The sequence below is a fragment of the Ipomoea nil genome, unplaced genomic scaffold, assembly GCF_001879475.1.
Source record: "Ipomoea nil cultivar Tokyo-kokei standard unplaced genomic scaffold, Asagao_1.1 scaffold0302, whole genome shotgun sequence".
Taxonomy (NCBI): domain Eukaryota; kingdom Viridiplantae; phylum Streptophyta; class Magnoliopsida; order Solanales; family Convolvulaceae; genus Ipomoea; species Ipomoea nil.
In genome coordinates this window covers 1,736,237-1,758,642 of record NW_017616730.1, presented here as the reverse complement: position 1 = coordinate 1,758,642, position 22,406 = coordinate 1,736,237, and the positions used below count along the sequence as shown (strand labels likewise).

Here is a 22,406-nt window from a genome sequence, read left to right as displayed (position 1 = left end):
GGTAACTCAGCGATTATTTGCTCCAAAGTCCAAACCGTTGTAAATTGCAAACGTAGCAATACACTTGACGTTTTGTGTTTTCATTAATTTCAAAATGGACTAGGTATTAAAATAATTAAAAGAAAACTATACGGATTAGGAAAATGTAAAATCGAACCGTCCGAACGCGCTCGACACACACCTCTAAACGCAGATGACCTTGGAGAACCGTCCTCGTGTTCGCAATGAACTGGTGAATGGAATAGTGGAAGTGACGAAGTGGTGACTGGTGACTTTCGTGAGTTCCTGAGTGAAGAAGCCGATAACCAGTAGTAAACAAATATGAAATTCTGAATAAGAGCATCCGCAATAGTTGTAGTTTTTGAGGAGTTTTTTCAGGTGTGACTATGAAAAGAGAATATGAGATGGAAAGGAACAAAAACAAAACAAAAAAAAAAACAAAACAAAACAAAACAAAAAAAAAACAAAAACAAAAACAAAAACAAATTTTAATTTTTTTTTAAGTAAAGATTTACGCACCCAGTTAGGCGCGAGATTTGCGCCTAACGCAAGTCAATTTTTTTGGTGGGGCCCACATATCTGACAAAAACCAAAGTCCTTCAGCAAAGACCAGGCTTACTCTCTCTAATCACCCTCTCTCATCCACATAAGCATTGCCTCTTCAAAACACCCCAAAACCCACTATTCTGGTTGCCCTAAGGGATTAGGGAATCACGATTTTGTTTGTGTGTGTGTGTGTGTGTTTTTTTATTGGGTCAAAACATTAAATGGGCAAATGGCAGAATGGGCTGACTGGCAGTAAGTATTGGATATGTATATATATCGAAATCGAAACTTAATAACCGTAGAATAACCGAAAAATCAAAAAATTGTGACATCAATAATCAAAAATTGACTTTTTTCGGTTAGTTTGGTTATCGAGCGGTTAATCTATATTTTGCTAACCCTTACCATGGATCTCATGTATCGTTTTGGTCTATTGATACCATATGAGAACAATAAATTATATGGAGATTTTTATTATTGATCAATTCAATTTTATTTAAAAGATAGATTTATAATCACTATATATATATATATATATATATATATATATATATAATGAATTATGGGGTGGCTATAGTACAAAGTCATAATAATATGTCAAGCACATTGTGCTCAGATGCATGTAGTGACCTCTCTCATGTGGGAGGTCATGAGATTGAATCTTAGTGGAGATGTTGTTGACTCTCAGTGTGAAAAATTAGGATCTTTTATTCTTACATTAGTTCACAACCGGGGTACTTCGACAAAGTAACAATTCAAGTATCTAATTTCTCTCACATGTTTCATTTTTGTGTTTAGCAACAATACAAGGTTTTACTTCGACAAAGTAACAATTTAGGTATCTAATTTCTCTAACATGTTTCATTTTTGTGTTTTGCTTTGAATGTTATGTAGTATTATCGATTGTTGAGCAATTTGATATTTATCGATGTTTCCATTGTTGTTTCAATCTACTTTTGTTTTCGGCTTACTTTCCCTTTTTGTATGCCTTTGCTTTTTAACTCATAAAAAGCATAAATAATGAAAGTTAATTGAATAATATAATTGAAAAATGATTTGTGGTTTACGAGTTAATGATTGAACAAAGTTAGAGTGTGTAATATAATAACATCTCCATTTATGAAAAAAGATGAGTTTTAGGTTAGGTTTTTTTTTTTTTTTTTCCAAGGTGGGGAAGAGATGAGAGGTGAGAGAGAGAGAGATAGGGGGGGGGGGGGGGGGGGGGAGGAATAGTAACGTATGTTTTAGTCCAAGTTTTTTTTTTTTTTTTTGCTTTGTTTTGTTTTGTTTTTTTTTTTGTTTTTGTTTTAAGTAGAAAAAGGAAATACAACATTGTTGCGTTACCTAGTAAGCGTGTCCAGGGCACGCGGCACGCACATTAGGTGGTCTATTTTAAGTACTACCTTGGAAGTTTTTTTTCCAAGGTGGGGAAGAGATGAGAGGTGTGAGAGAGGGGGGATAGTAAAGTGTGTTTTAGTCCAAGTTTTTTTTCTTCTTCTTAAAAGAGTGAAAAAATGAAATACAACACTGTTGCGTCGCCTAGTAAGCGCGTGCAGGGCATCCCCAAAATACCCAACAAGCATTAACTCTCCCTGAAATACACCTTCCAGTACGGCTACCTTGTTACGACTTTACTCCAGTCACTAGCCCTGCCTTCGGCATCCCCCTCCTTGCCGTTAAGGTAAGGACTTCGGGCATGGCCAGCTCCCATAGTGTGACGGGTGGTGTGTACAAGGCCCGGGAACGAATTCACCGCCGTATGGCTGACCGCGATTACTAGCGATTCTGGCTTCATGCAGGCGAGTTGCAGCCTGCAATCCGAACTGGGGACAGGTTTTTGGGGTTAGCTCACCCTCGCGGGATCGCGACCCTTTGTCCTGGTCATTGTAGCACGTGTGTCGCCCAGGGCATAAGGGGCATGATGACTTGACTTCATCTTCACCTTCCTCCGGCTTATCACCGGCAGTCTGTTCAGGATTACAAGCGCATGCATATTAGGTGGTCGCTAGTAACCTGCCTGTTATGTTTCTTTTTATTGTTTTTTTTTTTTTTTTTTCCACTTGACACCATTAGTATTGCTATAACTTTAATGTCTAAGACTTTAACTCCACCATAAAAATTAATTTAACAGTAAAAGGTTTAATCCCATTTTAAGTACTGCCAGTACCTTATAGTATTTTGTAGAATCAATGTGTAACTGCATCAATGTGCATTAAAAATGAATTTAATTAAATAAAATATAGTTAAAAAAAAAAAAAAAACACTTGATGCACTATCAAGTTTCAAATGATCTCTGTTGGGGGCTGGTGCCCTACACAAAATTATTCATGACTTAAACGCTACCGTTGTTTACCACGCGCCCTCTTGTAGCGTGGGCAACGTGCCAGTACGTCGCTCGCCAGTGTCTCGAATTCCCAGACGCACCAGTGGCTCGGTGCGTACAAACACCCTTCCTTTTCTCCCATTTGCCTTCTCTCTGAACTACTACGCCAAGTCCGCCCTTTTCTTGCTTTCATTTTTCACAGTCTCCACTCACTATCGAGCTCGAGCTGTTTCAGAGAAACGCCGCCGGTATGCGCTCCGCCGTTCTTTGCCTTTGATCGTCGTTCTTCGGCCGGTGAGTCCTTATTTTTTCCTTCATTTCGCCGGGAATTTCGTCACAAATTTTTTTAAAAATTTCCTCGATTTTTTCAGTTCTTGAGGATTCTGCGTTACGGTTGGGACTTCTTTGATTGTCCGTGTCCGTGAATAATCCAAGGTTTAGAGATTCTACTGCTAATATTTTACTCCAATGTGGCATAGACGTACATTCCGTGTAAATATTTCATTAGGTCTGAGAATGATGCGAATAAGAGAATGCGTTTTTGAATATAGTTTACTATGAAATTGCATGTTCATGTGTCTTAGAGGGTTTTTTTCTGAAAGATTGAAGACAACATTATAGGTTGGAGTAAAAAAGAAGCTTTTTATTTATCAGCTAATTTTGCTTAAGGTTTTACACTGTAGAGTTAAACTGGGAATTAAACTAAAAAAATTATCAACACACTTAGATGTTTGAAATTATCCAATTATCTGGAAAGGGGCTTAGTTTATCACTAACTTAAACCCCTAACCTGCATCACCACAATGATGGAATACAGTATGGGAAAATATAAATTGGTTATATTCAAGTACCTACATTTGCATGTAACTCATGGTACCCTCTCAATGTATCTTATTCATGTTGAAGGTTGGTCATTGAAATGTTCATACAGATGCAATAATTCTTGTAGGTCAAAGAGATGCTAAGGTAGCTCTCTGGAATTTGTTATATCTTTGTGGTAAAAGGGAACTATGAAATCATAATTAGTGGGAATGTGCCAAAAAGTAGCATTCCGAATTAATTGTGCAATGCAGCCAATGCTTGCCTAAAGTTGAGCCTTTTTTTATTTACCATTATACTCTTTGTTGCTGGTTCAAAAATATAGAAATGAGTGGACAAACATGACAGGAGGAGCTAAAACAAATAAAGCTATGATGTGTGATTTTTCTGATTATTTGGTTTGCTTATGATAAACTAAAATGTAGGTTTGTTGAAGATTTTGAATGCTGCATTAGAAACTTTTCTGAAATAAACAATGGCACCAAACCCAAGAGTTATAAGTGCCTTTCGGGCAATGAAGACCATTGGAATATCAGAAGATAAGGTGAAACCTGTGTTGAAAAACCTTTTAAAATTATATGAAAAAAACTGGGAGCTCATTGAAGAGGAGAACTATAGAGCCCTTGCAGATGCTATTTTTGACCAAGAGGAAGCCGAGGTCTTCTTTTTTCATCTTTTCTTGTTCCTACTTCCATTATTAATTTTACTCTCTCACCTTCCTTCCTTTGTTATATTGCCTTGTTTTATAAATCTGCATTTTATTTTATATCATATGCAGGCTGCTGCGCAACTCAAGAAGCCTAATAATGCTGAAGTAATTGGGATTCATTTCTGATTTGTTTTCTTTTCAATGCTAATTCAGGACACTACTTTGACTTTTCCATTGATTTCTCTTCTTTCTTTTCTTTATTGGCTTCCCTCTGACTTATGATTTCTTCTCTGATATGCAGGTTGTTGCACAACTCAAGAAGCCTAATAATGTTGAAGTAATTGGGATTCATTTCTGATTTGTTTGCTTTTCAATGCTAATTCAGGACACTACTTTTAACTTTTCATTGATTTATCTTCTATATTTCTTCTCTTTTTTGGCGTCCTTCTCACTTATCTAGCGAGAGGAAGCTTTAGATGAAGCAACACAAGAGGAGCCAGAACGACCACTTAAGCGATTGCGGTTAAAATATCAAGATGGTCAACCTTCACATTTATGTAACAATGCTAGCACTGCCTTGACTGGATCTAAATTAAAAAAGCCTAAAGTGGAGGTTGATGAAGTACCCAATGATCATCAGAGTCAGCAGCAAAGTAATGGAGGCAGGACAGGTCAGTCCCAACCCGCCACCCATGCCAGAAACAAAGGAAAGCAACCTATTTCACCAAACTCTCACCCAGTGCAACCGAGAGATAGAGGAAGAGAACATCTAGCGATTCATTCTGCATCTCAGAAAACTTCTGGCACTCTTGCTTTGATCAAGCCTAAGGACGAACCGTTCACTGATGATATGCCACACTATGAGGCCCCTCTTGCATGTCTTCCCCCTGGTAATTGTTAGCTTGTGATGAATGTCACTTGTTGAGTTTATGTGTTATGTTCTAATTTTTATTTATTTTTTAATAGATTTTCCTTTGGTTGGGTATCCTGATATGAATTGTTCCATGAACTATTCAATTTGATTATCATTATTTCAACATTTACAGAGCCGGCAAATGAGTCTGATGCACCAAATGGAAATTGTTCGCACAGAGATCTAGATGCTCCAGAAACCTTAGCATCAAAATCCAGCGTGGGGAAAGATGCAAGGAATTATACTGCAGCTGCATCTGCTGAAATGGTATCAAATCAACAGCTGGCAAGGATTGAGGATGGATCTTCATCTAACCTAGAGATTGCTTCCTCTCCCTCTGGAGAAGTTAAAATATCTATAAGTTGTTCCTCTACCATTGGAGGACCTGACTTTCATTTGCCTAATCTAAATGAAGTGCTTAAATTGGTGGAAGATAGGTGTCTGAGGTCTTACAAATTCCTGGACCCAAACTTTTCTGTGATGAAACTGATGAAAGATATGTGTGAGTGCATTGAAATATTGGGGACCAAAACTTATAATGATAGGACAGAAACAGAAAACATGATGACAGCTATTACTCGGTTGGAAACATCTCTTATGGAAGATGATTTCGATTCTAGTGGCAAGCTTCCTGATTCTACAAATGAACTGATAAATTTTGAAGTTGATGCTGCATTGGTTCAGCCGCAAATACCACACCTACCTCTACCTTGCAATGGTGTACATGACGACACACTACCTGAGGAAGTTGCATCTGAGAACAGTGACAGAGTTGCTACTCGGAATGATCTTGAACAGATAAATTTTCAAAGTCTGGTCCCGATGGAGTCATGCCAACCATCTTCTGATAAAGTATGGTCTCTCCATGATGTTATTGACATTACTAACGGGCAAGAGAAGATGGTAATTCCAATAGTGAATGAGGTTAATAGCGAGGTTCCCCCATCATTCCACTATATAGCTCAGAGTGTAGTATTTCAGAATGCATATGTGAATTTCTCCTTGGCGTGTATTGGAGATAATCATAGTTGTTCAACTTGCTCTGGTGATTGTTTGTCATTGTCTGTTCCTTGTGTTTGTGCACAACAAACCAGGGGAGATTTTGCATACACATTAGATGGCCTTCTCAAAGAGGACCTTCTAAAAGACTGTATTTCTAAAAACCAGGAGCCCAAAAAACACAGCCAGTTCTTTTGCAAGGTGTGCCCTTTAGAGAGATCTAAAAATGATGATATTGTAGAACCTTGCAAAGGTCATTTAGAAAGGACTTTCATCAAAGAATGCTGGTGGAAATGTGGATGCAATAAACAGTGTGGCAATCGTGTGGTCCAACGCGGAATAAGTCGAAAGTTACAGGTCCGACTTTGCACTTAATAATCCTTGTTCCATATCTATTCTTTAATACTTTGGTCATAAATGCTTTACTTTTTGAGTCACATCTTACTACAAGTTTCTGATTGCAGTAAACTCCATGCTACATGCTGAATTATAAAACATTGTTATAATTCATTTAATTTCTTCTGATTCTGTGTTATTCTCACATCTTCAGGTGTTTATGACGTCTGAAGGAAAAGGATGGGGCCTTCGGACTCTTGAGGACCTACCAAGAGGCACATTTGTTTGTGAATATGTTGGAGAAGTTCTTACCAATGCTGAACTCTTTGGTCGTGTTTCACGAAGCCTTAGTGGTGAGAAGCGTTTCCATCCAGTGCTACTTGATGCAGATTGGGGTTCAGGAGGTGTGTTAAAGGATGAAGAAGCTCTTTGTTTAGATGCTACATATTATGGGAATGTTGCAAGGTTTATTAATCACAGGTAATGATTATTTGAAAGGACTACATGCTCTATGGCCTTAAAAAATTTACTACCTCTCAGGCCACTAGTTTATTTATTATATATCTGTATGTGCATTTATTATTTATTTATCAGTGATTTGGTTCTTTGCCAGATGTTTTGATTCAAATTTGGTTGAGATCCCTGTCGAGATAGAGAGTCCTGATCACCACTATTATCATGTATGGACTCGTATTTCTGCTGCATTTTCCCGTTTATTCATTTCAATTGTTGTTAATCTTGATGCTTTCTTCCAACTGTTTGTTTGTTACCTTGATACAGCTTGCTTTCTTCACTACAAGGGATGTTAAAGCCATGGAAGAATTGACTTGGGTGAGTAAGTGAAGCATGTTCAAGACGGTTGCTGTTTTACTGGGGAAGGGAGTAATGTGATAGTTATGACTAAGTTATAAATGATGTTTAAAGATGTTAAGTCAATGTGAGACGATGCACATTTGCCACCAGTGGCTGGTGTAAAGTGGCAGATTGATGAAAATGCTTTGACTACAGATCGGAAATGTCAGGGTAGGCCAGGAATTAGGGCTAATTTACATCTGGGATTCAGACATGAGCATGGATCAATGAAGTGAGATTGTAGCTTTGGGCACAAGTGTCTATCTATCTATCTATCTATCTATATATGTGAAATAAGAATTTAGCGTACATAATCTTGACATTGACAACAAAACTAGTTCGCACCGGAACAACTACTTGGTAGTAATGCATAGGTAACTAACTACTTATGAATCGAATCATTTTTTCTAATCGGATAGTTTGTGTATGTTTGCAGGACTACGGAATTGATTTTGATGACCTTGATTATCCAATAAAAGCATTCCAATGTCAGTGTGGAAGCCAGTTCTGCCGAAATATCAAGCGATTGAGTAGTAAGTACCAAGGGAACGATATAATGTTTATTCCTCATTCTTCCATGTCGTAACCTGCATGCCTGTTATGTTTTAGGGTCCAGAGGAAGGAGGTAAAATGAAGGTTACAGATATGATGCAACCCATAATGTGATAAGCCTAACTTTTTGGTGGACAACTTGTGGTCTGCACTTGTAATCAGTGTGAATCTGCTGCTGCTGCTAAACCAACTCTCTTTATTCAACTTTCCCAACTTTTGACTGCTTTTTCTAGCTGCATTGCAGACTTGTACATCTTTGTTTGTACCAGTGGCAGCATATCTTTATAATGTTATGGTAGATATAACCTAGTTTGTTTATCTACTAGTAATACATCATGCATTGATGCTTATACTATACATCCATTTTATCTGCTTTCAAGAAACAGAAAGCTGCTGCAACTTTTCTCCCATCTTCATCAAGGAGTTCCTATTAGGTGGCTTCAACAGTGTATCATCCTGGAAATCTGAGGGCATTACTGGTCGAATGCCACCGGGATTTAGTGGGAAAAGAGTCTTGTAGTATCCATCCATGATATCTCCCATATTGCAAGTCTCTGCAACCTTAGGAATCTGTACGAGAATGAGAGTCATGAACAAAACAGAAGAATATGAAGTCTGAGATTCTTGTGTTGGTGTACTATGGTTTACCTGATAGATGTCTCTCATGTATCCATGGAGGTTTGGGTATTGTATGATCTTCTTCTTCGAACACTTGAACAGTACATGGTAGACCAGATCGAACCTGATCAAAGTAGTGAACAAGCACACATCTGCAAGCGTCAACACATCACCACACAGATACCTTGACCTCCCCAAATGATCATCAATCATTTCCAATGTACTAAACACCTCTTTTACTGCTCTATCATAAGCTTCTTGACTCTGGGCAAACCCACACCTACAACATCCAAAACAACACAATTACTTCAAGAAAATCACTGGAAACGCTTAGTCACACTCGCAAAGTTTCTCCTCTTTCAACTTTACAGTTACATTGACCATCTGGCATCTGTCACATAACTTTACAATTACACTCGCAAAGTTTCTCCTCTTTCAACTTTACAGTTACATTGACCATCTGGCGTCTGTCACATAACTTTATAATTGCATTGATCGTCTGTTTAGTATGGAGTTTTTTTCCATTTTGATCCTTCGACTATAATACGTTTCTGAATTAGGTCCTTGACTAATAAATTTTTAATTTTTCTGCGTGACTATTCAATTTCTTCCACATTTGGCCCATCATTCAATTTGTCGGTTAACTTAAGCCGAAAAGTAAAAACAAGGCCAACCAAGTTGAAAAGTAAGTACCGAAAAGTTATTTTGTGCTTTTTTGCTGGTTTAAATTGGTCGAAAAATTGAGCAAGCGATCAAATGTGGAAGTAATTGAATAGTCATGCATCCAAATTGGAAATTTTGATAGTTAGGACCTAATTTGGAAGGAGTATTGACCAAAAGTAGAAAAAAAATCTTGTTTACGTGCTTGAAAAATGAAGAATGATGAGCATAATAATTACCTATAAACGCCGTTGTTTACTTTGGGGTATATGATCTGGTTCCATTTGGCGATCTCATGTGTGAGTGAGGGTGGGGAAAGGTCTAATTCTGGATTATTTGCAATTCTGTTTAACCCGGAATTGAAGAACTCAATGATGTCGTAGCTCTCGTTACAGATAACCTGTTTTTTGTCGGAATCCCATAGCATAGGGACAGTGGACCGGCCGTTATAGCCGCCGCGGCTAGACTGATAAACCTCCCTGAGGGTTTTGCGACCGTTGGACTTGTCCAGAGTCGGGACAAGCTTATCCGTGTCCGGGACAGGGCTATACCGGAATTCCCAAGAGCCATCGGCGCCGGGAGAGGCGATTGAGACGGGAATAGCATCTTCCAGGCCCTTAAGAGCTCGGACAATCAGAGTTCTGTGGGCCCAAGGGCAAGGTAGGCCAACGTACAGGTGGATGTTTCCGGCGGAGAGGTGTATGCCGGAAGAATTCGGATCGTGGATGCGGAATTTGGAAGCGGGTCGGGTGTAGCTGCCGGATGGGTCCGACGGCGCCAGCTGCGACATCATGATATTCCAGGCGGTGGACCAGGTTGAACGGACGGTGGAGATGAGTAGCTGGGGTGGCAGGGCGTTGCCCCATAGAAGCTTAGTGATGCCGGTGACGAGGCTAGTAGTGGGGCTTTGGCGCTCGCCGGACATTCTGGGAGAGCGGTGGCGGATTCTCGATGTAATCGCGCCGCCGCCGCTAGTTCGAGGCTTCTTAACGGTGACGGGGGAGAAAATGCCGGAGCCTAGCGGCGAAGCAGTGGAGTACATGGTTGATGAGTCGACTATGGTAGTTGCCGGCAAGAAAAATCTGTTGGTGGGGTATTTATGTCATTTGATGAGTCGGCAATGGTAGTTGACGGCAAGGAAAATCTGTTGGTGGGGGTATTTATGTCATTTCATCATTTTGGCAAATTCTACTATGAACCAGGACCAATGTTGCAATGTAGACATAAATGTTTATTTTTTAATTTACTAAAAATTTACTCTTTGTTTTTTTTTTTTTTTTTTTTTAAAGGATGAAAATGTCCATTTAATGTATTGAAAATTCATGTTTTAATAGTGATAGAGAATATTCATTGGGTATACTTTCTCTTTTAGAATTCGGTTAGATCAAAGAGAATGACTATTACCGACCTCGGAGTCTACCGACCCGGCCTCAATAATTATATTGAGGAGTGTGTGGTCAACATTAATATCCAACCGTCTTTCAATTTCTCCCCAACCTGCTTGGGTCAAGAAATGTCACCCGACCCTCTCCGCTTGTAGTCTATGGTGACACTCCTTTATTCGACCCGATGACTACAAGAACGAGGGGGTCAGGAATCTGAGTACACGTGAAGGAATCATCACAGTCTTCGACATGCCAGTGTGCATGGGCACCACGTGTTGCGCATGACGGAGAGATCAACATGTGCTCCCTTCAACATCTTATAAATAATAAATACCACATTAAATGCTAATGAGGAAACTTTTGACATCTTCAATACACTCATATTTTACTTTGGACCCTCTGGACCCGAGCCTAAAGACTGGCCCACAAACAGATTATTCAAGGATTTACCTATAGTCTGACATTGTACACTATACGTATTTGTGAAACTCGCTATATTTACCACATTAAGTAATATATCTATGAATGAACTTTTAGAAAATGAATTTTCAATATTCAAATATGTCAATGGTCCATTTGACAAGGTGGACAACAGTCCGGGTATAATTATTGCATCATTTTTACTGGGCCAAAGTACTTCTTGGGCTTTATATATAACTCAAGAACGTTAGCAATTTAGCCGTTAATCCAAGTTATAATGGCCCAAGTGGCCCAAAATCCAAAATTCTGCTACCCAGTTTAGTAATTTAAGCAAAACCCTAGCGAGCTCCGTATAAAACCCTAGCCGCTTACTCTTGTCGTTAGTTTCTGGAGAGCAGAGGGATTCACGATGTCGAAGCGAGGTGAGCTGAGTTCTCTTTGATAGCTTAGCTCCTCCATTTTCATTATTTGTCTATTTTCCGATTGATTTTCAATTATCGTTTGGCTAATTATGTGAAAATGTGATTTCAAGGACGCGGAGGTTCCGCCGGGAACAAGTTCAGGATGTCGCTCGGTCTGCCGGTCGCGGCGACCGTGAACTGCGCCGACAACACTGGAGCGAAGAACTTGTATATCATATCCGTGAAGGGGATCAAGGGTCGCCTCAACAGGTTGCCTTCTGCTTGCGTAGGTGACATGGTCATGGCTACAGTGAAGAAGGGGAAACCCGATCTCAGGAAGAAGGTCATGCCCGCCGTCATCGTCCGTCAACGCAAGCCGTGGCGCCGAAAGGATGGCGTTTTTATGTATTTCGAAGGTATACTTCCGGCTGTGTTTTGTTGTTGTTTATCTGTGATTATTGTTGTTCTTAAGCTCGCTTTTTGTGGCTCTGCTATTTTTATCAGAATTGTGATGCTTAGATGGATATTTGTCTTCCTCGTATTGATTATTAATCAATTGTGATGTCTGTATATTTGTGATTGATAGTCATTGTATTCAAAATATTTTGTTCAATTGAAATTATGATGGGTTTATCATTGCTTTCTCGTAGCACATTAATGATTTAATGTCTGTTATGGAATGATTGTATACTGCATCTATTTTCTAGTTTCTTGTTGGTATTGAATTTACAGGCTGCTGTGACTTAGATTTTATACAATCTTTTGGCTAACACAATGTTATACAAACTTGTCACTGATCATTAAATTATTGTATGTAGATAATGCTGGTGTCATTGTGAATCCTAAGGGTGAAATGAAAGGTAACATTCTTGTCTTTGAACAGAAGAATATAGATCACTTACGCACTAGATATGATCATATGAAGAAAAAAGATAAAACTTACTTATATTTTTAGTTCATGTAGCATTATTCAATTACTATGTTTTTAAAATCCCTGAATTTTCTGCGATTGTAGGATCTGCCATTACTGGACCTATTGGGAAGGAATGTGCTGACCTTTGGCCTAGGATCGCCAGTGCTGCAAATGCTATCGTTTAGAATCATTATCTGAACTGGGTTTTGTGTTTTAGTTTTGTTTGGTTTTAAGACTCAGAATTTGTAGTTTTGCCTTAGGCACAGATCACATTACTTGGCTATCTAAAATGTTGTAAGACTCCTTGAATTTTTGTTTTATTGCTGATGTTGGATCTTCAATCTGTTCAGTCTTTCAAAATGCGTGGACATATAATTATGTCTCTATAAGCTATCAACTTTTCGTCATATTTGTGATTTGGCATTTGCCCATGATGCTTAGTGAAATGCCATTTAATCTTGTGCTTAACAAGAATCCATTGAATGTGCGTGCATATGGAGCTATAAGCTATCAACTTTTCATCATATTTGTGATTTGGCATTTGTCCATGATTAGTAAAATGCCATTTAATCTTGTGCTTAACTAGAATTCATGGAATGTGCATGCCTATGGAGTTTCTATTGTGTTGTTTTCTTTCCTGCTATGGTGACGTGTGTAACATCTTTGGATTCTACTTTGCCAGGAAAATCCCACTTGATGGAGTATGCCATGTCTCATCTTTCTTATCCTCTTTTGTTGTAGTACAGCATGGATTTTATGTTGCAGTCTTAACATCATAACATGTATGTGGAATGAGAAGTCTTTTGCTATTTGTTTATTGTTTTTGGATTAAAACCCTTTGCCATTTGATGTGATGGTTGAACATGTTGAGTTTAGGCCTACAAAACTACTTTTTAGTTATTATATATATATTTATATATATTGTGGTTTTGGTCAATGAATGATTGAATGAAAGACTTCTCATGAGATCCAAATCTAGGAAAGTTTATTCTCTAGGCATATTTTCAAGGTCTAGTATAAGAGTATTTTTGCTTCAAATAGAGAAAAATAATAATTTTATTCATTTTCATTGATGAAACTGTCCATTGCACAAATGACACGTGTACACCAAGATTCTAAAGGACCACATTTTTTTGGAGTAAAATATGCGGCACAACGAATCGGATCAGTTCACCTCCTCTCTTTGCCTCTTTGACCTACTGAAATACCATTTCTCTAATCACTCAAGTATATATTATGGTATGGAAATAATAATAAAAAAATAATTAGATTAGATATTAGTGGATTCATACATGGGGCAGGTACTGCAGAGTAACTCTTAAGTGGTCATTCAAAAGATTAGAAAAGTACTCCGTATACTGGTGCTTTGTATTGTTTAGAATTTTGTAGATTAAAAAAAAAAAGAGTTTTATTGTTCCATTATATTAAAATAAAATAAGAAAGAAAATTTGAAAAGATCATATTGATTTAATTGATTTGTGGTTAAGTATCAACAACTGTTGAGACGATCTTAAAAAGGAAAAGTGGATTTGACAATAATCATCCAACCCATTTTGCTTCACAATATTTTCTACTTCTTGACAATGATAGTAGAAAAAAAACTATTACCTTTTATTTTATTTATTACTAAAAATTTTTAATCATAATTTACTAAATTGATCAACTATACATGTATCCACCATAAGCTAAACTTGCAAAATCATTAATGAAATTGTGATTTTTAATAATTAATTAATAGGTTGAATTTTAAATAAATCCTCAAAATAGAGTTATTACATTTTCTTTTCCCCTTGTTTAAACGTTTTAAAAAAATATATATTATAATTGTAGTATAATCTTTGTAAATATTAAATTATATTTATTAGGATTCTTTGGTTATTACGATTGCAATATAGATGTTATTTTCTTCTTTCTTTGATTTATGCGAAAGTTCGTAATCGCTACTCGAAGGCAACAATAAAGTAAATCAATCTAGATTGTTCGTAGCTAACCGACTCAAACCGAGAAGGTCATTAGATAGATCTTACAGAAAGTCAAATTTATAATTTCTTACCTTCTTTTTAAGCATTTTGATTGTGTTGACAAAAAGTAGTCAAAAACGGAGTTAAGTTTCATTAAAATAATGTTCGTTTTATATCATTTTAAATGTTATTGTGAGTGTATACTGTATATTTAAATACCAAACTAAGCCAAGTAGTTTGTAGCTTAATGTCATTTATGTGACTCGACTCTTTGTGTTTCAATAGGTTGAAAAAGTATACTACTATGTAACAGAGTTAGTAGTATTAAAAAAATTACTACGCTAATAATTCATGAAAATACGTTTCAATAAACAAAAAAATATAATGACTAAATTTTTATGTAAATTTTTACACACACATATATAGTTATTTATTTATTTATAATTATTTATTACGTAAATAATTTGAGTAAAAATGTTATTTAAGCAAAGTGCGCAATTTCTATTTAACAAATCCATTGCACCATAAAGTGGGGCCCACACACATGGCCGTCAAAATATTCCACACATTCCCCACGCGACCCAGATCCGCGCGTGGGCTATGATTAATCGAAACGCAGATGGGTGAGCGCAGTGCAACACAGAAGTATTTAGAAGCCAAACCCAAATAAAAGCAGGCGACAAGAGGGCGAGACGACCGGCACCGTTCAATTCTCTCGGCCGCGCCGGCGACGGAACCACCGCACGTGCAATTTGAGTCGACATGTGTGTCCTACGTTGTTGTTGTACGTGGCTATCTTATCCCCACATATATATATGCTCTGTTCTTGACGCTTGCCTGTGATTTCAATTTGTTTTACTCGATATGTGGAGCTGTCTGATTTTTAGCTTGTGTTTTTTTCTAAGCGTTTTAGGTAATAATTAACCTTGCTCTTGTCTGTATTTGATGCAATTTCAAACTTTATTTGATTTTGAGTTCATCCGTTTTTGGCTTAATTGGTTTTCTTCATTTATTTGCTTGAAAAAAATAAAAATAAAAAATCTCTATCTCTATCTAAAAAAAAAAAACATAATCAATAGCTTTGTGTAATTTCCATTCCCAGATTAATTTGTTTTCAATTTTTTTTTTTTTTTGTTGGGTAAAGATTGTTGCATACTTGCATTTGGGTTGTAATATGTGTAAATCCTTTTTTGAAGATTTATGTGTTGTAAGAAGTGAATTATTCATGTTTTTGCATGGCTCAAAACATGGTGTTGGCTCCTTGTGATGGGGCTAGCATTTGTTTCTATTGGTTTGTAGCTGAAATTTGTGCCTTGGATGATTGGAGTAGGTTGTTGATTCATGGTCATTTAAGCTTAAAAGAGGTTGGTTTATTTTAGAACCAGAGGCAGTTTGTGTAATTTTATGTTTATACATGGTTAAAACCTCGTATCTTATACTATCTGGAATTGTAAAGCTTGAAGGTTTTGAAATTGGAGAAAGAAAAGATCAACTAATACTGATGTCTGTATCCTTGGTTGTAAGTTTGTAGCTTTTGCTTTGCTAGACAAGTGTGTTTAGAAGCTTTCGGTTCTTCCACTTTCACTGTATAGACTATAGAGGAACTAGAGACACCTTTGGCTACTCAATATCAAAATGTGGTTAGGCTATTGGCTTGGTAACCATAAGGTCACAAGTTCGATTCCTAGTGGGAGTGGCCTATTGACCTTCTTGGTTTGAGCCAGCCAGCTATAGGCAACCTAGGTTGGTTTGCCTCCTTGTGGTCCTTTGCCGGCTAGGGTCACAAGGGGGGATTTACCTAGTGCACACCCTCGGGTAGTGCCTGCGAATTTCCCTCGTCACTCAAAAAATGTGGAATGCTAAATGTGGTTTCTTCAAGTCATGTTTGTGTAATACTGAGCAACGTTATTACTTGGTGAAGCTTTTAGCCATTTTCTTAGACTATTTTCAGGTTTCTGGATCTTGGGTGTAACAATTTTTTATATCCTTCTTGGTGTAGCCGTGTAGGTATTGAGCTTCATCTTAGTTGACTGAAGTTAAGAGGATACTGATTCAGGCAGATAATTAACTATCTACACGAAAAAGCAGTAATGGAGGCACGACCAGCTTTATCCATCCAAAGAGTGGGGTCTAGGCAACTAAATAACTTTGGTGCATCTGGGGCTCTTTCTTCTTCTTTACCAGTCCTTCCTACAAATCTCGAAGGGAAATATCCCAAGTTGCCCGACTCGCAGCAGATTTCCTTGGAAAGGGAAACTATGCAATGTCCTCCAGCTGTTGCTCCATTGTCATCAAATAGTGAGGTTGCTGGTCTTATGTTTTCTTCATCTTCTGGATTTTCCAGTGATCTTCATTTTTCATCTGCTTCACCACTAGAGAACCATTCGAGACAACCTCCTTTTATTTCCCAGTCAACAAATAACGAGTCATCCATGTTGTTGCCTGATTCTGGAGTTCTTCAATCCACAGCATCGAGTCATTACTCTAAGCAAAATATTGGCCCATGGTCTACGGATTCATTAACTGATTTTCTTGATTACCCAATAAATACCCCTACACACAGTGGTCAGCTGCAATGCAGTAACAATGCCGATTGTGCCATTACTTCTGAGGATCTTGGTAAACGCAACGATTGGCAGGAATGGGCTGACCAGCTAATCACTGACGATGATGCTCTGGCTGCTAATTGGAGTGATATCATTGCCGATACAAGCACTGCAGACCCAAAACCAAAGGTAGCTTCATTTTTTAAAAAGGGCTAGTGTGTGTTCTGATATCCATTCCTCTTTGTTATTTTTACTTTTTCTAACCGAGATGATTCCCCCATAGAGGAAACCATCTCATGAGAGCAATTTATTCTTTTCGAGTGTTTTATCAGATGCTTCAGCTGTTGTACTTGCCTCTGGAAAGATGGTTTTATCATGGAATTATTTATTTATTTATTTAAATTTTTTATTGCTACACCCATTCTTAATTTTATTATCCTGCCATTCTGTAGCTACAGGTGCAATATCAAGTGTCAAAACAATCTTCAAATTTACAAATCCAGCATTCCCAGGCAAGCCAGCAACTCGTTGCTTTTCCCGAAGAAACTTCAGCCACTGTTCCTCTATCATCCACTGCAGGTGCTGCTCCAACCAAGCAGCGCATGCGTTGGACACCCGAACTTCATGAAGCATTCGTGGAAGCTGTCAACAAGCTTGGTGGAAGCGAAAGTGATCTTTCTCTCCTTGCTGAGCATGTTAAAATGATGATAGTCGAGAAGTGTTTTTGCTTTGAATTAATTTTTTTTTACTTTGAACTACAGGAGCTACTCCCAAGGGCGTCCTAAAACTAATGAAAGTTGACCATTTGACCATCTATCATGTTAAAAGCCACCTGCAGGTTTGTGATGCTTCCTTATTGCTTCCTCGTTGATGGACCTCTCCTTGTCTTTTAAAAACTATAATTGTGAACTGCAGAAATATCGTACGGCCCGCTATAAACCTGAATCATCAGAAGGTATGCCATCAATGTGTTGATTTGTTTTTGAAGGAGGCTGAAATATACATATGCATACTTGTATATATGCATATAATGCTCACAATAAGAGTCTCTTTATTTGATGGGTTCTTTGGCTCAATGTTCACTGCTGCACTATTTTTCATTTTTGCCTGCGACTTTTGTATCCTTATCCTCAAACTCATACCGAATTTTCTTCTCTCATTGTCCTCTTTACACGGATGATCTTTATCTGCTTGCTAATAAGGCCTCCTCCCTTTTCCTCTTTTGTCGCAGCGTCTTCAGAGAAGAAACAGTCTGCTATTGATGATTTTCCATCTCTGGACTTGAAAGCGTAAGTTGATAAATCTGTCAGTCAAGCTTTTGTTGCTTAATACTCATCAAAATATTTTTTAAAAGTGGATGTTTTGTTGTTTAAACATTTTTATGCAGGTATCTGTTCATTCTCTTGTATACATTGATTTACTAACACAAAATAAATAAATAAATAAATAACGGGGTGTGTGTTACAGGGGTATTGAGATCACTGAAGCGCTGAGGTTACAGATGGAAGTACAAAAGCGGCTCCATGAGCAGCTCGAGGTATGTATTAGTGCTTTGAAAATTAACCTGATTTCTACTAAAATTTGTTGCGCCATTCTTATACACTGAGATATTGGGGGTGTTTGGTAAATAACTGTTACCTGATTGAGTTAGTAGGTTTGACTAGTTGATAGCATTAACTGATTGTAGAAAGATGTTTGGTAAATTAGCTGTTAGCTAATAGCTGATTACATACAAAATGACTTTCTAAAAAAGCTAATCGAATTTTGAGTTTTAGTGTTTTTGAGCAATAAACTGTTACAAAAGTTAATTAATCAAACACTCATATAGGTTATTTAACCAAGTCAAACCACTAATTGTGTTAAACAAGCCAAAATTGACTGATAGGCTAACTATTTTACCAAACAGGGCATTGAGTTGTGGGCTCATACATTTCTTTGAACTGCCAAAGTATGAAGCTCTTAGTTCTAGTGTTCTTTACCTACTCTACTCCCTGCACATTTATCGTTTTCTTATTATGTCTGTCTGTAGATTCAACGAAACCTGCAGCTGAGGATTGAAGAACAAGGGCGATACCTCCAAATGATGTTTGAGAAGCAATTCAAGTCAATGCCAAATATCGATATGGGCAAGGGATCATCACCCACAAGTGAGAACCCCGTTGCACAGTTGACCGATGGGGTTCAAACCTCCCCTGGCAAAAGCGATCCAGTAGCGAATCATCCAATGACGGGAGACAACGACTCAGCCAATGCAGTTGCATCGGTGAATGACTCTCAGACGAGGGAAGAGAAACAAAAGGAACGCGAAACAGGAGAAGTTCCTGCCACTTCAAAGCGCGCCAAAGTAGATTAATAAAATATCATTTACCAATTCTTGATATTGCTAAGAACCTCCAGTTTTATTTGATGCTTGGAACATCAAAGCTTTCAGTAGTAAGTACATAGTGAACTCCTCAGAACTTTTTGTTCATCTTTTTTAGACAAGTTCTGGTGGGAAAGCTGCATCCTCACCATACTGTAGTTGATAAGTGTAACTTATGACTTTTGTCATTGTGAGTGTTATGCTCCATGGAAACAATGAGGAAATTCAGTGCAAAAACTATTGCTGCACCTTTTGCCCTAGTAGTGTCTGTCTATTAAGCTTTGGTTAAAACATGATAGTTACAAGAAAATGGTCAATCAAAATGTACTTCAGTCTTTGAGGACTGAGAAAGTGACTTCAGTCTTGTTTCTCGAATAAGAGTCAGACTTTAACAGAAGTAACATGAGTCAGATCTATATTAATCTAATAGTGGTGAGAATTAAGAATACTCAAATGTCAATATGATACAATCTTTAATCATAGAAAAAAGATGACGATGTGATGCAATCTTTAGTCACAAATGTCGATAGTCATAGGAACAATTTTCACGATGGTAGACGAAGGAAAAAGCAACCATTAAGGTCATATCTCGTGACTATAATGTTGTCTATACCATGACTCATGAAAATAATTGACTTATCGATTAGTATCAATGCTTTTACACATATATTAGCTTTGAGCACATTTATATGGCACTTGAAATTCTTATAGATGTGTTTTTGGAAACAAGGATAGATGAAGGGAAAAGCAACCATAAGGCGACATCCTGTGACTATGTTGTAAAAACACATTTATATGACACTTGAAATTCTTATACATGTTTGCAAAAACACATCTTCACATCTATATGACTATGCTCTACATAATTCTGACACAAACAAATCTGAAATAAATTACATCACCAGTATGTAAACTTACAACATACAAGCAAATTCACATGAGCCATCTCTCAAATTTGCATAGAAACAAATTCAAGAATTCTAATCAAAAAATAAATAAATGTACCCAAAAAATGAAAAAATAAATCAAGCATGGGAAAAAGAAAACTCCAACATCTCTTCACAATCTTCTGAATTTGTACTTTGAATGTAGAATTAGGCTTCAGCAGCACCTTGGTTTAATAAGGCTCTCTCCAACCTTGTCTCAAATGGAGTAGAATGCCAATTCACTCTCTTATCCTGCATTTCCATGAAAATTAGTTTATCTATGAAATGACTTTACATACAAAACCTCACTTCATTCTTACCTCTCTGTACTTGCTGGTTGTGTTTGGTATTCCCTTAAAAGAAGAGGGTGTCTTAGACCTAGAGCCACCACCATTCTTTACTCCTGAGTCATAGTCATTCCAGTATGTCCCAACAGTTCCTATGATAGGAACCTCGTCAGGGCTTCGACTGGGAGATCGCCTTGGAGATGCAGATGATGCTGAGAGCTGTTTCAGCTCCTCGACGGTTAATGCACCTAGAATTGGCCTGTCTTCGAAGCTCCTAGCTGAATTTGAGCCTCCTGACGGGGGATTTGCAGATGAAACAGTCTCGAACCCACTGAAGCTAGTCTTCGTTGCAGGAGAGGTGGTTTCTGGTGAAACCAACCAATTTGAAAGGCTGGCATTGACTGCAATCTCTTGGTTGTGGACCTTGGAATCATCATCAAACTTCGGGTTCTGCTTTGGTTCTAAACTGAATGAAATGCGGGGCGCTTCTTGATCTTCAGGCAAGTTCTCCTTCAGTGGCTTCACTAGCTGTGCTGCTGCTTTGGACTTGAGAGCTTTCCACTGGGAAAGATTCTCCACAGGGTTAAGCACAGGATGAACATAGGCACTTCTGTCTCTTACATATCCTTTTGTTTCTCCCATTCCCCTTTCCTCCTCCTCTACTGCCAAACTAGGGATCAGAGGACTATCCACTTCCTCAGAATTCACCCTTGCTAAGGACTTCCCAGAGCTTGACTCCATTGATGCAGTTAAAACTGCTTCAGACCAGATTTCATGAACTGCCATCTTACCTTCATTATCAAAACATTCATCACCATCATCATCTTCAACGAAATCTTCGTCGTCATCCAAGTCACTATCACCAAACTCTTCACCCTCATCATCACTTTCTTTGCAGTTCTGGTACCTGTGATTACAAGGATATGATCCAACACTGGAAATCACAGAACCATCTTCAGTGGATGAGCTAGACTGGATTGACTTTTCCTTTTCACTCATGCCTGTCTTCTCTGGCAAAGTTTCAGTGCTTTCATAAACTGAAACATGCTCATATGTTCTTACATTTTCATCAAATGTAACCCTCTTTCTGGCACTTAAGCTCAATTTCTCCTCACAAATGTCCCTAAAATGCAAAAATTAGCAAAATTTGAGTTACTAAATGGATGGAAAGCATAGGCCTCCAAACATGGGATTGGCCGGGCAAATCCAGCCAAGTTGGTCGGGTTGTTGACTTCGTAACCATAAGGTTACAAGTTCGATTTTCCCGTCACTGGGAAGAAAAAACAAAACCTAAAAAAAAATATGAAGAAATGCAAAAGACTCACTGTGAAACCAAGTTGGCAGGTGGCGCTTCTGCAGAGATGGTCCTTTGCGGCGTCGCCGGAGTGATCTGAACAACATGTCTCTGGAAAAGATTACACAATCCGATTTTCAGATCACCGGAATCCCGAAAAATCAAAGCAAAAAAGCAAATAAAAACCACAAAATTGGAAGTTCACATCATCAATTTCAGTTTCAGATTCCACAACTCATCACAAACACACCAAATATAATGATCGATCTTCCCTATTCCATTTTCCCTAGGGCTTACTTGTTCTCGAGAACCGACATTTTCTCTCTGCTTTCTGCGTTTGCGAGAGTCGTCAGAAGCCCCAAAGCAACCAAGAAAATTCCCCATGGTTACAGAGACGCCGCCCTTCTTCTTCTTCCCTCTTGCTTTGAGATTTTTGAGTGTTGTTTATTCTTCCCTTCCGGCCACGGCGGTGAGGGTGGTTAAAGGGTCTTCATTGATGTGAGAGAAATGGCAGAGAGGAGCGTTTAGATTGGAAGTGGTAGAAGTAGAAGAAGAAGAAGAAGAAGAAGAGCGTGAAACGGTCGAGTGGTGTTGTAGGCCATGCTAAGGGTTTGTTTGGTTGTTTATGTTTGAAAAAAAAGGCG

The 22,406-nt window shown here is 38.1% G+C and overlaps 5 protein-coding genes across 9 annotated transcripts; 3 read left to right on the top strand and 2 right to left on the bottom strand.

The window, feature by feature from the left end:
* Nucleotides 1-2,975: 2,975 nt before the first annotated feature.
* Nucleotides 2,976-8,311, top strand: LOC109161512 (probable inactive histone-lysine N-methyltransferase SUVR2). Of its 3 annotated transcripts, XM_019309942.1 has the most exons (12): nt 2,976-3,163; nt 3,241-3,304; nt 4,114-4,346; nt 4,467-4,502; nt 4,639-4,674; nt 4,798-5,227; nt 5,384-6,606; nt 6,800-7,065; nt 7,199-7,265; nt 7,366-7,416; nt 7,874-7,970; nt 8,047-8,311. In XM_019309942.1, exons 3-12 carry the CDS (start codon nt 4,164-4,166, stop codon nt 8,064-8,066), a joined length of 2,409 nt encoding a protein of 802 aa, XP_019165487.1. In that variant the 5' UTR covers nt 2,976-3,163; nt 3,241-3,304; nt 4,114-4,163; the 3' UTR covers nt 8,067-8,311. The 3 variants fall into 3 exon arrangements, with proteins under 3 accessions (XP_019165487.1, XP_019165495.1, XP_019165503.1); XM_019309950.1 differs by lacking the exon at nt 3,241-3,304; XM_019309958.1 differs by lacking the exon at nt 4,639-4,674 and having other exon boundaries at nt 2,977-3,163.
* On the bottom strand, nt 8,190-10,447 carry LOC109161574 (glutathionyl-hydroquinone reductase YqjG). Its single transcript, XM_019310030.1, has 3 exons — nt 9,507-10,447; nt 8,638-8,887; nt 8,190-8,559 (listed from the first exon to the last, which is right to left on the bottom strand). Exons 1-3 carry the CDS (start codon nt 10,307-10,309, stop codon nt 8,365-8,367), a joined length of 1,248 nt encoding a protein of 415 aa, XP_019165575.1. The 5' UTR covers nt 10,310-10,447; the 3' UTR covers nt 8,190-8,364.
* Nucleotides 10,448-11,382: 935 nt separating this feature from the next.
* LOC109161596 (60S ribosomal protein L23) lies at nt 11,383-12,769 on the top strand. The gene is made up of 4 exons (XM_019310069.1): nt 11,383-11,494; nt 11,605-11,889; nt 12,292-12,333; nt 12,489-12,769. The coding sequence occupies exons 1-4, from the start codon at nt 11,482-11,484 to the stop codon at nt 12,569-12,571; spliced, it is 423 nt and encodes a 140-aa protein (XP_019165614.1). The 5' UTR covers nt 11,383-11,481; the 3' UTR covers nt 12,572-12,769.
* Nucleotides 12,770-14,954: 2,185 nt separating this feature from the next.
* On the top strand, nt 14,955-19,515 carry LOC109161545 (protein PHR1-LIKE 1-like). 3 transcript variants are annotated; one of them, XM_019310015.1, is made up of 8 exons: nt 14,955-15,131; nt 16,347-17,082; nt 17,352-17,562; nt 17,655-17,731; nt 17,809-17,848; nt 18,125-18,182; nt 18,361-18,430; nt 18,923-19,515. In XM_019310015.1, the coding sequence occupies exons 2-8, from the start codon at nt 16,438-16,440 to the stop codon at nt 19,244-19,246; spliced, it is 1,425 nt and encodes a 474-aa protein (XP_019165560.1). In that variant the 5' UTR covers nt 14,955-15,131; nt 16,347-16,437; the 3' UTR covers nt 19,247-19,515. The 3 variants fall into 3 exon arrangements, with proteins under 3 accessions (XP_019165560.1, XP_019165550.1, XP_019165542.1); XM_019310005.1 differs by having other exon boundaries at nt 14,962-15,131; nt 16,355-17,082; nt 17,346-17,562; XM_019309997.1 differs by having other exon boundaries at nt 14,963-15,131; nt 17,346-17,562.
* A 513-nt stretch (nt 19,516-20,028) lies between these two features.
* LOC109161566 (protein JASON) lies at nt 20,029-22,366 on the bottom strand. The gene is made up of 4 exons (XM_019310019.1): nt 22,060-22,366; nt 21,794-21,873; nt 20,502-21,591; nt 20,029-20,433 (listed from the first exon to the last, which is right to left on the bottom strand). The coding sequence occupies exons 1-4, from the start codon at nt 22,144-22,146 to the stop codon at nt 20,350-20,352; spliced, it is 1,341 nt and encodes a 446-aa protein (XP_019165564.1). The 5' UTR covers nt 22,147-22,366; the 3' UTR covers nt 20,029-20,349.
* Nucleotides 22,367-22,406: the final 40 nt, after the last annotated feature.

Excerpts from the sequence above, each read along its gene's own strand:
- LOC109161574 (XM_019310030.1), bottom strand. The coding sequence starts at position 10,309 with ATGTACTCCACTGCTTCGCCGCTAGGCTCCGGCATTTTCTCCCCCGTC. Across the intron at positions 8,888-9,506 it reads GTAAACAACGGCGTTTATAG|GTGTGGGTTTGCCCAGAGTC; the intron begins GTAATTATTATG and ends TGGATGTTGTAG. Across the intron at positions 8,560-8,637 it reads ACATGAGAGACATCTATCAG|ATTCCTAAGGTTGCAGAGAC; the intron begins GTAAACCATAGT and ends ATTCTCGTACAG.
- LOC109161512 (XM_019309950.1), top strand. The coding sequence starts at position 4,164 with ATGGCACCAAACCCAAGAGTTATAAGTGCCTTTCGGGCAATGAAGACC. Across the intron at positions 7,066-7,198 it reads GCAAGGTTTATTAATCACAG|ATGTTTTGATTCAAATTTGG; the intron begins GTAATGATTATT and ends GTTCTTTGCCAG. Across the intron at positions 7,266-7,365 it reads CTGATCACCACTATTATCAT|CTTGCTTTCTTCACTACAAG; the intron begins GTATGGACTCGT and ends ACCTTGATACAG.
- LOC109161596 (XM_019310069.1), top strand. Across the intron at positions 11,890-12,291 it reads CGTTTTTATGTATTTCGAAG|ATAATGCTGGTGTCATTGTG; the intron begins GTATACTTCCGG and ends TATTGTATGTAG. Across the intron at positions 12,334-12,488 it reads TCCTAAGGGTGAAATGAAAG|GATCTGCCATTACTGGACCT; the intron begins GTAACATTCTTG and ends CTGCGATTGTAG.
- LOC109161566 (XM_019310019.1), bottom strand. The coding sequence starts at position 22,146 with ATGGGGAATTTTCTTGGTTGCTTTGGGGCTTCTGACGACTCTCGCAAA. Across the intron at positions 21,874-22,059 it reads ATGTCGGTTCTCGAGAACAA|AGACATGTTGTTCAGATCAC; the intron begins GTAAGCCCTAGG and ends AATCTTTTCCAG. Across the intron at positions 20,434-20,501 it reads CAACCAGCAAGTACAGAGAG|GATAAGAGAGTGAATTGGCA; the intron begins GTAAGAATGAAG and ends ATGGAAATGCAG.
- LOC109161545 (XM_019310005.1), top strand. The coding sequence starts at position 16,438 with ATGGAGGCACGACCAGCTTTATCCATCCAAAGAGTGGGGTCTAGGCAA. Across the intron at positions 17,849-18,124 it reads TAAACCTGAATCATCAGAAG|CGTCTTCAGAGAAGAAACAG; the intron begins GTATGCCATCAA and ends CTTTTGTCGCAG. Across the intron at positions 18,183-18,360 it reads CCATCTCTGGACTTGAAAGC|GGGTATTGAGATCACTGAAG; the intron begins GTAAGTTGATAA and ends TGTGTGTTACAG.